Source organism: Ascaphus truei, chromosome 4 (genome assembly GCF_040206685.1).
Source record: "Ascaphus truei isolate aAscTru1 chromosome 4, aAscTru1.hap1, whole genome shotgun sequence".
Taxonomy (NCBI): domain Eukaryota; kingdom Metazoa; phylum Chordata; class Amphibia; order Anura; family Ascaphidae; genus Ascaphus; species Ascaphus truei.
In genome coordinates, this window is record NC_134486.1 from 26,811,812 (window position 1) to 26,825,472 (window position 13,661).

Consider the following 13,661-nt stretch of genomic DNA (forward strand, 5'->3'; position numbering starts at 1 on the left):
ACTATTTTAGCATTTGCTGAAAATGTTGATTATTTTTCTCCATTACAGTATTTGTTAGAAACACAAAAACTAAAAACAATCAAATTGAGTTTTAGTGAAATTGGAACCCAGTCAAAAACACGAAAAGATTTTAGAAAGAAAACCACGTCCCAAACACAGGTATTTTTTTAAACTCAAACCACGGTGAAGGTGCCATCCCTTACATCTCTTACATATGGTGTGAATCACACTAACACAATGCTATGTTTTTAGTGCAGACAGACTTAATGATACGTAGACCACAATTATTGCACAAATGTATTGTCATGTGTCATGTCAGATGGATCATTTCAATAATCCTAATGACAAATCATTATCCAGGATACAAAATAAACAAACACAGATCAGCACCGTCCCGTGTGAATGTTTGTGCAGAAGGCTTATCACATGCTCTTAAAATTGATGTAATACTGCGATGCCAACCGCCCTTCTTCTATTCTACCTTCTCAAGCTGGTAACTTAAGGCTTCTACAAGTGCTACTTACTGTAGAAGTAACAGGATCGTTATACCAATGGATTCCAGTCTCCACAAGCATTACCATGATGAAGAGTTTGATCCAAGAGGGTTATTAGATACATATTGCTATAATGGAACGAATGATATGTTTGAGGATTTGGTTGTATTTCCTATTACACAGCTGTTTAAAACATTCTCTTCAGGTATGTTCATTTATAGTTGATATTGACGTTACTGTAAAATATTATCAATTTTGGGGGGAACTGAAGCATGTGAATAAGCTCTTATATTTTGTTCAATTCTTTTCTTATGGGAAAAACAAAGATGTCTCTACCTATTTTCTAACTTTTGGGTGCAGGTCGTGTGAGAGGGGAAACCCTGCTTGATGTTACAATGGGACCAGCAGCTTTTCATCTCTTAACCGCCTGTGATTTCTTCAAAGAGATCAATGTGATAGAATTTATCGATGCAAATATCAGGGAATTTGAAATGTGGAGGAACAAGGAGCCGGGAGCTGCTGACTGGTCTCATGCTGCAAAAATAGTTTGTGAACTGGAAGGAAAGAGGTAAAGTATATTTCAGAAAAAATATATAATCTTCAAGCTGAGAAGAATGAAACCTTCATTATAGGGAGCAGGAAACCCCAACTAAAGAACCTCAATGCTCAATATTGTGCATGCATTTTTAAAATATCTATTAAAATGATAAAAAGGCAAAGTCAATGCTTCAAACTACCCTTGTTTTTTTAATGAAATGTAATTGTAAAACCACCGGCTAAAACATAGTTAATTAACAGAGTTGCAGGAATGGTAATGAATAGTTTCCAAGCAATGCCTACTATTTAGTATGCAATAGTGGGGTAAGTAGTCTCGTGTTAGGTATATAATAATCCCTTTGTAGCCCTTAGGTGACAGCTAACCATGGGTTACCAATGACCAGTTGGTCACTTGGGGTACTAGGGGATTACCTTATTAAAAAGTTGCTAAACGTTTATTAATTGAACTTTTATTCTAGGTACTGACTATTAGAGATTGGCGAACCTGTCAATATCTGATCCACAGATTTAAAAAAAAAATCTCCAAAATAGGATCTACACGTGGAAATCCGAAGGTGGATTGCGCACTAAAGTATGCTGTGACAGTGGTGCTACCCAGCAGCTGGTTTAGCTCACAATGCTAAATGGTGTCCTATACAGGCATACCCCGCATTAACGTACGCAATGGGACCGGAGCATATATGTAAAGCGAAAATGTACTTAAAGTGAAGCACTCCCTTTTCCCCACTTATCGATGCATGTACTGTACGGCAATCATCATATACGTGCATAACTGATGTAAATAAGGCATGTGTGACAGGCTCTATAGTCTCCCCGCTTGCGCACAGCTTCGGTACAGGTAGGGAGCCGGTATTGCTGTTCAGGACGTGCTGACCGGCACATGCGTGAGCTGCCATTTGCCTATTGGGCGTTATGTACTTACTCGCGAGTGTACTTAAAGTGAGTGTCCTTAAACCGGGGTATGCCTGTATAGCAGAGGTTATGGGTTCTGAGTCTGTTAGACACCCACTGTAGAAATCTGTTATGCGCTCCAGGTATAGATGAAATGAAACTGGATACTGTATATGTAATCAGTATGAATCAGATGGGGGGAGAGTAATTGGGGAGCATAATCAAATAGGCGACATCCAAGGGGAGGAGGTGCGGTAAAGAAAGGGGGTAGTGTAAGTCATGTATATCCTCAGTTGAACCCTCTAATATCCTCCTCCCTCACAAAGAAACAGTGCAATGGTGCAGACAGCATGAAAGTGCTCACAGGTTCAGGCAGTGGGTAAATCACCTCTCACTGCTAGATGTATATCAAACACAGAGCTCCCATGGTTGGTCAGGCAAAGGGATAAACCAACCTCACAATGCTCTGTATATGTCCCCTTCAGAGCCCCACGGTGGGTCTGGCAATGAGGAAAACACCTCTCAAAGCTTCCTGTGTTCTCCACTGTGTGCGCAAGCTTCAAACTCCTGCAATCAGTAGCACTGCATGTCCGCAGTGTAAGCTCCTCCCTCTCCCCCCAGATGGGTGCCTCCAGAGACCAAATGCAGGCACAGAAAGAGACAGGCTCCAGGGCACTCACAAATTGATCCTGATCGCTTGCTTGATCAAACTAAATGAGTCTCCTTTGAGAAAGACCAGTTATTGGTTGAAACGTGTGGGAGGTTTTATAGTCACTTTTTTATGCTGCAATAAATACTTTTCACTTTTTCTACTTTGGGACCATGATTTTTCATTTTGTTTGATCAAGCAAGTGATCAGGATCAGTTTGTGAGTGACCTGTCTCATTCTGTGTCTGATTCTGTTAGAGCCTGATATCTGTTCCCCCTTTCTCATAAATGGCTATAGGTTTGTCAATATAGTTCTTGTGGAAATTCAAGAGTAGGAGAGTGGGAGACATTTGAATATACTTTGTATTTTCTCCTATTTAAAGTATTCGCCTTTTTGAGTACAGGTGTCCATCTCGATGTTATTTGGAGGGAGATTTAGGGGATATATATATATAGTGCTTGGGACCCTATTAAAATTATTATCTTACATTTACATGGTGTCAATTATGTATTCAGTGCTTTAGAGTGCTATATAAGAGAGGAAAATAATACAAATAAGGAAAGGAGAATAATACATGAAGAATTGAGAAAATACAGTAACTAACAAGGATAATTGAATTCCATTTAATAAATACTCATTAATTAGTGATTATGTAAAGACTGACAACTTTCAATGTTTCAACTCTTAATAAGAATACCTTATCACTCTACTTTCTGCCATAGGGACATAACTCAGGTTTCTGTGGGGAAGGTGTAAAAGATGTCAGGAATTGGTAAAAGCTGAGATTTTTTTTAATCCATTCTATACTGCACGGACACAGATAGGGACATATTTACTGACCAGTCTTCTGCTCATTTTGTATTTTTAATTGTCTTACTCATTAGAGATGGGTGAATCCGCCAAAATCCTTTTCACATATTTTCTCGCATTTCCCCCCCCCCTCAAAATCCGTTTTACGGTGTCAAATAAGCAAAAAGATTATGTCGCTTTTAATACGCGCGGCTTCATCAAAAACCGCCATTGGATACAACCTGTGGACGGATTGGTAGAACCAAATCCACGGATTCAGCGATCTGCTGGCGGATTCTTACGAATCGGATTCTACAAATGCATCCCACGGGTTGCGGAATCTGCTAAGTGTACTGATAATTCTGTAATAATAAAAAATCCACAAAATGAGAATTGACCTTTTTGAGATTGATCCGCTGAAATCCGTGGACCAAAGGAGTCGGTGGATCCGATGCGGATCCAAATCCGCCCATCTCTATTAGTCATTTGAGTGACACATCTAGATTATATTCTGCATGTACCACTGTTTGCTCCAAAACTGCCACGTGATCCTTTTTTTTTTGTAATTTCAGTGAGGAGTGGCAAGGAAAGGAAGACAAAGCAAGAAGAGCAGTGAAACGCGTTGTCAAATGTGATTTCACCAAAGATAACCCTTTAGAGCCTGTTGTCCTGCCACAGATGGACTGTCTGCTCTCCATTTTTGTCTTGCAAGTTGTTAGCAAGGACCTCCAGGCTTTTTGTAACAACCTGAAAAAACTTGCAGCAATGCTAAAAACTGGGGGACATCTGTTAATGGTAGCGTCATATAATGGTTCGTGCTATAGGATTGGTGAACACAAGTTCTTCTCTTTGTCATTTGAGGAGGAGTTTATAAGAGAGGCTGTTTGTGATGCAGGATTCATCATTGAGAATTTGGAAACATTACCTACTAAAAAGACCAGCAATTTCGCAACTTATGACCATGTTATATTTATGATAGCACGCAAGGAGAGGGAGGTTTAGTGAAAAAAGGTATACAACAATTTATCTGACACTTTACCTACTGAATTTCAAAAATACAGCAAACATCTCAATGACTACTTATAAAATAAAAGGAATGACCATATTACTAGGAATTGTTCAATTTTAAGTGTTACTGCAGTGACATGACAGGGAAGTATATGAATGCATATATTTATTTGTGTACATACACTATATGTACATGTATGACACAACATTTATTATGTATTCTTTACATTATCTTTACTAATATCTTAGAATAAGGTTATACTATAAAAATGTAACCCAAGTTAGCGCTGAACTTAGAAAGATTCAGCAGGAAGACACAGACCTACAGTAAATACATAGTATAACAACTTTTGATTTGCAGCCTATTGGGATTGGGGGGTGGGGGGGCGGGGAATTGGGCAGAAATACATATAATACGTTAAGGAGAAGAAAACACATTGAAGAAAATAAAATAATTTCTGGACCCATCAGCCCATCTGTGTCTCTACTACAACTTATATAAAGAACCAGTGGGGAAAATGGAGGCCAACTCCAGTCCTTAAGGGCCACCAACAGGTCAGGTTTTCAGGTTATCCCTGCTTCAGCACAGGTGGTACTGTCATAATGACTGAGCCACTGATTGAGCCACCTGTGCTGAAGCAGGAATATCCTGAAAACCTGACCTGTTGGTGGCCCTTGAGGACTGGAGTTGGCCTCCCCTGAACTAATATCATCTAGGAAATGTAAACGTTTAAGTGTAGCTGCAGTGACATGACGGGGAAGTGTCTGTATGCATATAATGTATTTATTTGTGTACATACACTATATGTACATCTACAGTATGACAAGATCTTTATTATTTATGCTTTACTGTACATTATCTTTACTAATATGTTTGAATTAGAATAATGTTATACTATAAAAATGTAACCCAAGTTAGCGACGAACTTAGAAAGATTCAGCTGGAAGACACAGAAAATGCTTTACAGAAGACCAAGTAATCTTATTAAGATAAGGGTAATAAGGTGCACAAGATCCTAGCCAATAAACGTAGAGGGTTAAGGTCTAAAACACAGATTTCAGCCACTAAACCAAAGAATGGGCAAATTACGCATAACGATAAATATCATCAATCTTGAAATGATGTATAACCCCACACTGACTCACAAATTCTCCTCTAAGGCAGGGGTGTTCAAACTTTCTGTGCTGCCTCCACCCCCCCCCCCCTGCCTGCCAGCCCCTGTGCTCGCACCCCCCCTTACCTAATATCCAGCGTCAAAAGACACGCAAGATCATTTGACGCACATTGCTATGGCGACGCACACGTCACATGACACTGCGACGTCATTTGACGCCGCGTTGCTGAAGATAAGGTAGGAGAGGTCCATGCCCCCCCAGAATAATCTTGCAGCCCCCACTTTGCACACCCCTGCTCTAAGGTACCGTATATACTGTAATCTGGTCTCCCCAGACCAAAACTCCAAACTCTGAAGAAATATAATCTACAAAAATTGTAAAAAGATGATTTTAAGACCCCAAATACTAAAAAACAAAACTGGAATTACTATCCTCGAAGACCCCAGAACCTAATGGCTGATCAAATACTTACTACAAAAGTGACATTAATATCCTATCCCCAATCTTAATACTGTAGATGTTTTTAATATATTTTTTGAGGGAGAGCAGATCCTGGAAAAGATGACAGGAGCGAGCACTGTGATACTCCATAAAGAAGGTAAAGACCCAATGAGCTGTGACCGCTACAGACTTATTTCCCTGCGAAACAGAGATCTTAAGGTGTATAGTAAGATTCATGACAATAGATTAAAACCAATCCTTCCAGATCTAATCCACAATGAGCAATAGGGTTTATTATTGAGTGCCAGGCATAGTATAAAACTAGGAAAATTATAACTCTAGACACAAAGCCATTATACTATGCATAGACACAGAAAAGGCATTCAATATGATCAAATTGAGATTCCTAAATAAGGTACTGGAAGCATTTGACTTCAAGAGTCGTACCTTAGCGGGGAACAAGCTCTTTCCAAAAATCCTACTGCAATCCTGAAACTCCTCAGGGGTCATTTTTATCAAATAAAAAATCACTAATGGGACAAGGCAGGGCTGTCCTCTTTCGCCCCTGTTGTTTATAATAGAGCCACTTGCAGCCACAATCAGAGAAAATCCCAATATTCAAGGTATAAATGTAACCATTCCAAGTCACAAAATCCATCTACTAAAATTGAATTTCTATTACAAATGGAGGGAGACACATTTAAAATACTTGGGCATAAAACTATCAATTCCTATTTAGATATCTATTCAGATCTATTCACCCAAATCAAGGAGGATTTACAAATATGGAATAAATGTCACATATTATGAATGCGTAGCATAACCTCAGTAATAATGAATATTCTCCCTTCAAAACCGTACCAACTTCAATTCCACTTAAATATATCAATGTTATCCGGAATAAAATAGTGCAATTTATTTATTATGATAAAAACCCAGAGTTGCTAAGCCAGTCCTGCTAGCACCAAGGACAATAGGGGTAGTAATGGTGCCTAACATTGGGCGATATTATCTAGCTGCACTCCTGAGCAGTGTTGTAACTACATTTCTTGTGCCCCACTGCAAAAAAATTTAAAGGCCCCCCTAAACAAAAAAACTAAATACATTTTGTTTCCACATGTGAGCGGCCTGTCGAGCACCCCTCCTCTCCCACACCTTACCTAACCCCCTCTCAGTTCCCTTCTTTTCCTCACACTTCCCCCTCTCATTCTCTCCCCCCTTTCCTACTCTTCTTCCCTCTCTCACTCACTCTCCCGCCCCCCTCTCCCTCAAACAGCCCCATTTTTCGTTCAATCCCCCCACAGACAATTCCCACCTGCTTACAGGCACACACACGCGCACACGCACACGCACACACACACGCACACACACACACACACACACACACACACAACCTGGGGGGGAGGGATAAGGCTGCAAAGAGGAATTACCTGATTTCAGGGAAGGCCCTGACCCCACAGCAAGCAGATGCAGAGAGCAGCAGTGGTACTTAAAACCAACTTCAAGTGCTGGCCGGCAGGGCCCCCTGCGCTCTCGGGCTCCCTCGCATTGTGGAGGTTAGCAGCACTGTGGTTACGCCACTGCACATGAGACAGATTACAGACTGGCATTCGGGAATTAGGCTTTATGGTTGTGATAAAAGCATAAATAAAAAACACAGTCTGAGGATTATATTGTTACAGAAATAACACGTGAATTTATTAAAATAGCAAACAGGTGCACACAGGAGGAAAGCTTCAAAATAAAAGCTTCCCTGCAGATAATACGGTATGAGATACATTTATACCCTAAAAACTAAAGCTCACACCCCTTTATGGGGGGGGGCTTGCGCGTCACTAAATATTACATCATTTTTGTAATGCATGATAATACTAAAAACTGATGTCAGTTTGTAATACATAACAAATTATGTAAGTGTGCATCAACTAAAAATCATTATGGGGTTAAATGTGATGTTTTCTATTTTCTCACCTGACATGTAAATGTGTGAAAAAGTTAAACTGTAAGAATCTGAGCGTATCTCAGGCCGCTCTGGCCTGTTTACACTTTTATTTGCGGCTGATTGGAGTAGAAAAGATCAACAAACATCAGCAAGGAGCGAAAAATATTCCATTCTCTGGTTCACACGTTTGCTCACACAGACATTTCTTCACATAGAAAAAATGACACACAAGACTTACAAACCCAAGACAAAATGGCGGACAAACGAAATCAAACAAAATGGCTGCTTAGATCCTAGTGCTGTTTACGTCATACCCCCATTAATGTCCTTTTTCCTCAACTTTGTCTGTTGGGTAGACATAGAGTCTGCATTACTTAACCAATTGCATTAGGGGCTCATCTCTGATTAGAAAAGGATAAAAAAAAAAAAAGATTTTGCTACAATTTCATGTGGAGGTGATAAAGTTTACATTGAAGATATGGATCATGGTTAAAGCAAAATGTAAGATGATCTCATCCCAATCAGACTTATTCCTTATTTGACAAACCAAAGTATCCCTTGCGGTACAGCACAATTAAGTACAATGATTGGAAAAACAGGAATATTCTGGATAGTGGGAACGTGCTATCTAATTGAAAATTATAAAAATGTGAGGCATTAATCTAGAAATATTCCCTATCAAACTCTGAAGTATTAGGTATCTTCAAATGAGACATTTCATCATCTACCGTTGTTGGTGGAGTAATAAAGATGTTATATGAGGAGCTAGTCCCCCTTGGAGACCATCCAAGCCACAACTATATGAAGAGGTGAGAAACTGATCTCCAAACCGATATTTCAAATGAGTATAGCTGGGACAATGCATTAAACAAAATGATATTCACGTGTTACCTTATGCCCAAAAGATTGAGCCAGATATTTCCACATCCCATGGGTCAGTGCTGGAGGAACTGTGGCTAGATATTGGACAAGGCCCATACGTCAGTGCTCCATCCAGGAGTACAGAGATAATTAATCTCCCATATCCTAACGGCAGCCAGATGCTCTATTTTAGCGGCAAGGAAAAATCCTTTGATACGTTTCCAAAGGGGGGTCACCCAGAGAATCAATGAAGTGCGACTAATGGTGAAACTCATACGGTTAAGAATTTCCATAAGGTTTGGGATCACTGGGTTAATACTGTAGATGGAAAAGTACCAAGAGGTTTCAGCCTCATACAGTAATTCTGCATGGGACGCACTGGTTGAGAAATGGGGGACACAGGATTTGGCCGGATTGTTAAAAACCTTGCATTGGTCATTGACCATGCTATCCTGATGTTACAGTATTAACGATTTACAAATGGATATCGGTTATGTGGGGGTTAACCCTCCTCCCACCTCCCTTCTGCTCTTTGGTTTCCCTTTCACTTCATTCTTGAAAACATAATGAAAAAATAAGTAATAATAAAAAAAAAAGTTTATATTATTGTAGAACTGTTTCTCCCCTACTTAAGTCTAACGACTGAGGTTGAGCACGCTCATCCCTGCCATGGGAGAGACTCACAGCTCTTTCTTCCTCTCTTCACTGAAGCAGGAATCAGACAAACTAACTTTTGCTACGCCCACTTGGAAAACTCAAGGAGGGGCGGGCTCATGGACTGTGCCTATCCCTGATAGGCTTACACAGGCCATGAGTCACCACTTTAATTCCATTACTCACAAGAGGGGCATAAGGGGGGTGAAGAGCCCATAGATTTAACCTGTTACTGCCTGTAGTTAACAGGACTTACATAACAGGGATAACAAGGGGAAAGAAAGATATAATGGGACATACCCTGTTACACTAATATGTGTAATATATAATTTTACTTTATAATAAGGTGTTATAATAAGGTGTTAACTAGTAATTATATTACTTTCATTATAGAAGTTATACTAACATTGGCTAAAGTACTATAGGCAAACGTTTGCAAAGGGAACAGTATAGGAACTGCTAGAGGTATATTATACAAGCTTGGAGAATGGCAAACATAGGATGTTCCTTATAATAAGCCCATCAGACATGGTATAAGGGCTGCACACAGTACTAAAAACATCTCTTGTACTTAGCAAAACCACCTAGAAAGTTTCACCATTCTACAAACTACTTTAAACTACTTTTTTAAAATAAAATCATAAGAACCCTTTCTCCTCCTTAGCGCCAGCCTGTTAGTAAGGACTGGTTCTGTAAAAATAGACCACACCCTGTATAACGTTTAGGAACTGTTATGAAACATTAATTGTAATTTTCAGTATTTATGGTACTGTAGGAGAGATTATAGGAGAAAACCAAAATGGCAAAATGAAGAATAAGTAAAAACACAAATAAGCCACAAAGTCAACAGTTGTTATAAATTAATCGATGTGCTAATAATGTATTAATTACAAGTTTAAGAGCCAGGCCCATAGCTTACAATTTCACCCAGGAAGAAATGTATTCAATCTAGCACCAAGAAAAGATTAGACCAAGCACACATCCCTCTTCCCCCTCTGAGGTTTACAAAGGAGCATAAATATGTCCTGCCCCCCAACATTGCATGCATGGATTAACTAAAGAACCATCAGATTCAGCCCAAATTAATAAGCAATATATTGAATCAACTCTGAAATATAATGAGAAACTCTAGTCGCACAGTAACTGCAATGTTAGGACTGTAAATACTCTGAGGGTTTATAGCATGTGATTCCTCTACCGTCATCATAGCATCTATTTACCTGATGATGAATTACCTAACATGGATGAGCTATCTCATGATATTCACATAATAAAAGTTAACTATTGTGATCAAAATGTATCCAAGATTGTTAGCATGACTTTTCAATGATCTTTGATCATAATATTATCTCACTGTACAATACATGTTGTAGATACTGTAGGGGCACAAGGGATATTTAAGACAACTGCTAAAAAATGTGTCTTCATGCAAGTTTTCCATTGTTGGTTTCTGTGTTTACAAAACACACGTTTTGCAAATAATAAACAGACAGATTGATTAAATCTTTTCATTCTGCACATAAGGTATATACAGAAATGTTTCCCATAGATACTTTACGTACTATTACAACAATGTTAACACTTAGAAAGTCATTCATGGACGGAGGTCTGGGTGTTTGGATAAAACCACAACATGAATAAAATAACAATCAACAACTTCTTCCCCACTGCACTCAAACCTGGTGCCCTCATGTTGGGGAATTATGGGAAACCGACATTCTATACAGTTTGGTTAATTTGTAGGCCAGTGCAAAGTTTAAATAACTGTAAACATGTATGTGTAAACATGAAGATGAGACGTGTTCGTATTAGAAAGCTTTTAACAGACTAATACATCGACAGTATGCAGCACTCTTGTTAAAAAGGTTTCAAAGTATGCAGTGAATTTCCAGACTATTCTGGCTTTTCTGGCTTTCAACTAATACCTAGTGAATAGAAATGATTTTATGAAATAATGGAGGAATGTTGGTCATTAATTAATAAATAATATTGAATATTGAAAATGTGCTGTATTTGCAAGTACAGTATCTGTGAGTAACATATATATTTCTACTGTTGACAATACTCCAATTTTACATTCATATTTGCACTGATGCGGAAATATTTGTGCATTCAAATGCAAACAGCAGAAGTTTGTGCCATAGCCAGTACCACAGTGAAGGAATGAATTAACTCTACATATATGCTGCTGGATTGAGTGAATAAAGACTGATTGACAACAAAATCATGTTATTTGATAGTTGTACCGTATTTGATTTTTATTACAAATTAAACAAGTTGCTGATCCCATATTTAGGTACAAATACTCTAATTAATTGCATATAGATAACTGGGAGATTGCACTGCTACATGGTGTGGTGTGGTGCATACCTGCTAGCTCACAGTAGATCTGAGTCTCCTACGGTGTTGTGGAGGCGGTCAGAACAAGCTTCTGGGGTAGTGACTGATTTGTACTCACGGTGACAGCGCCTCCATCTCTTGCAGGCCCCAGGGATAAGGGAGACAATCCCTACAGGAGAACTTCTTTACGCTTCCCCTGATAGATTGCAGTCTCAGGCAAGGTATAGATGAACAGGAACACACTTTATTGTACACTGCAGATCTTACAGTATTCACAGCAGCAGGCAATTCTTGAGGCTTCACCTTCAGGATATACCCTGGATCTTCACTCCAAGCCAAGGGGCCCCAAAGTAGTCCTTGCTCTTCCTTTACTCCCTGGTGAAGTAAGATGTATAGTCTCCCACTCCACTCCCCGTGGGGAGGGAGTTCAAACTGACAGAGCCCTGCACAGTTGGGTTGATAGACCAGCCTCTCTCAAGGGTAGAAGCAACACTACTAAATTTGGGGAGTGCAGCTTCTTAAGTACAGGAAAAGCAGGAACCAGGTCTGAGTCCCTGATTGGACACATAGGCCTAGTTGTACCGCCTCCCCTGTGAATCACTGAAGCTGCTGGGGGTGCGTAAAACCCAGGATTAGACCTGGTGGCCTGATCTTACCAGGGCTTACTACCGGGAGAAGGGCATACTGGTAGCCAGAAACTAGCCATTGCTACATATAATTAATTAGAGATAGGCAAAACATGGTGTATGAAATCTGAATGTTCCAGAACCTCACATTCCAAAACCCAAACCCTTAAGATTTTTAGAATGAGAACCTCAGGTCCAATACCCATCTCTAGTGCCTCTCGCCATTTATTTTTCAATTGTTTTTTAGTTTTAAGTTACATTATTTTAGTTTTATTATTTTATGCTTATTTTAGGAACTGTTCAGACTTAATTACACTATTTTAGCATTTGCTGAAAATGTTGATTATTTTTCTCCATTACAGTATTTGTTAGAAACACAAAAACTAAAAACAATCAAATTGAGTTTTAGTGAAATTGGAACCCAGTCAAAAACACAAAAAGATTTTAGAAAGAAAACCACGTCCCAAACACAGGTATTGTTTTAAACTCAAACCACGGTGAAGGTGCCAACCCTTACATCTCTTACATATGGTGTGAATCACACTAACACAATGCTATGTTTTTAGTGCAGACAGACTTAATGATACGTAGACCACAATTATTGCACAAATGTATTGTCATGTGTCATGTCCGATGGATCATTTCAATAATCCTAATGACAAATCATTATCCAGGATACAAAATAAACAAACACAGATCAGCACCGTCCCGTGTGAATGTTTGTGCAGAAGGCTTATCACATGCTCTTAAAATTGATGTAATACTGCGATGCCAACCGCCCTTCTTCTATTCTACCTTCTCAAGCTTGTAACGTAAGGCTTCTACAAGTGCTACTTACTGTAGAAGTAACAGGATCGTTATACCAAGGAGACGCACAATGGATTCCAGTCTCCACAAGCATTACCATGATGAAGAGTTTGATCCAAGAGGGTTAATAGATACATATTGCTATAATGGAACGAATGATATGTTTGAGGATTTGGTTGTATTTCCTATTACACAGCTGTTTAAAACATTCTCTTCAGGTACGTTCATTTATAGTTGATATTGACGTTACTGTAAAATATTATCAATTTTGGGGGGAACTGAAGCATGTGAATAAGCTCTTATATTTTGTTCAATTCTTTTCTGATGGGAAAAACAAAGATGTCTTTACCTATTTTCTAACTTTTGGGTGCAGGTCGTGTGAGAGGGGAAACCCTGCTTGATGTTACAATAGGACCAGTAGCTTTTCATCTCTTAACTGCCTGTGATTTCTTCAAAGAGATCAATGTGATAGAATTTACCGATGC

General features: G+C 39.1%; 2 protein-coding genes across 2 annotated transcripts in view; both read left to right on the forward strand.

Annotated features, from left to right (window-relative positions):
• The first annotated feature begins 391 nt into the window (after nucleotides 1-391).
• Nucleotides 392-4,760, forward strand: LOC142491915 (indolethylamine N-methyltransferase-like). Its single transcript, XM_075594718.1, has 3 exons — nucleotides 392-699; nucleotides 855-1,062; nucleotides 3,954-4,760. Exons 1-3 carry the CDS (start codon nucleotides 552-554, stop codon nucleotides 4,381-4,383), a joined length of 786 nt encoding a protein of 261 aa, XP_075450833.1. The 5' UTR covers nucleotides 392-551; the 3' UTR covers nucleotides 4,384-4,760.
• Nucleotides 4,761-13,170: 8,410 nt separating this feature from the next.
• Nucleotides 13,171-13,661, forward strand: part of LOC142492629 (indolethylamine N-methyltransferase-like) — an 8,749-nt gene continuing 8,258 nt past the window's right edge. Inside the window, exons 1-2 of the mRNA XM_075595453.1 lie at nucleotides 13,171-13,394; nucleotides 13,550-13,661. The exon at nucleotides 13,550-13,661 is cut by the window's right edge and continues 96 nt beyond it. Coding sequence (XP_075451568.1) covers nucleotides 13,247-13,394; nucleotides 13,550-13,661 — 260 coding nt within the window. The 5' untranslated portion in view covers nucleotides 13,171-13,246. The remainder of the gene's footprint in view (nucleotides 13,395-13,549) is intronic.

What these genes read in the sequence shown, in the direction of transcription:
- LOC142491915 (XM_075594718.1), top strand. Translation starts at nt 552, where the DNA reads ATGGATTCCAGTCTCCACAAGCATTACCATGATGAAGAGTTTGATCCA. An exon ending in GTTTAAAACATTCTCTTCAG is followed by an intron (nt 700 to 854) that starts GTATGTTCATTT and finishes TTTTGGGTGCAG; the next exon opens with GTCGTGTGAGAGGGGAAACC. An exon ending in TGTGAACTGGAAGGAAAGAG is followed by an intron (nt 1,063 to 3,953) that starts GTAAAGTATATT and finishes TTGTAATTTCAG; the next exon opens with TGAGGAGTGGCAAGGAAAGG.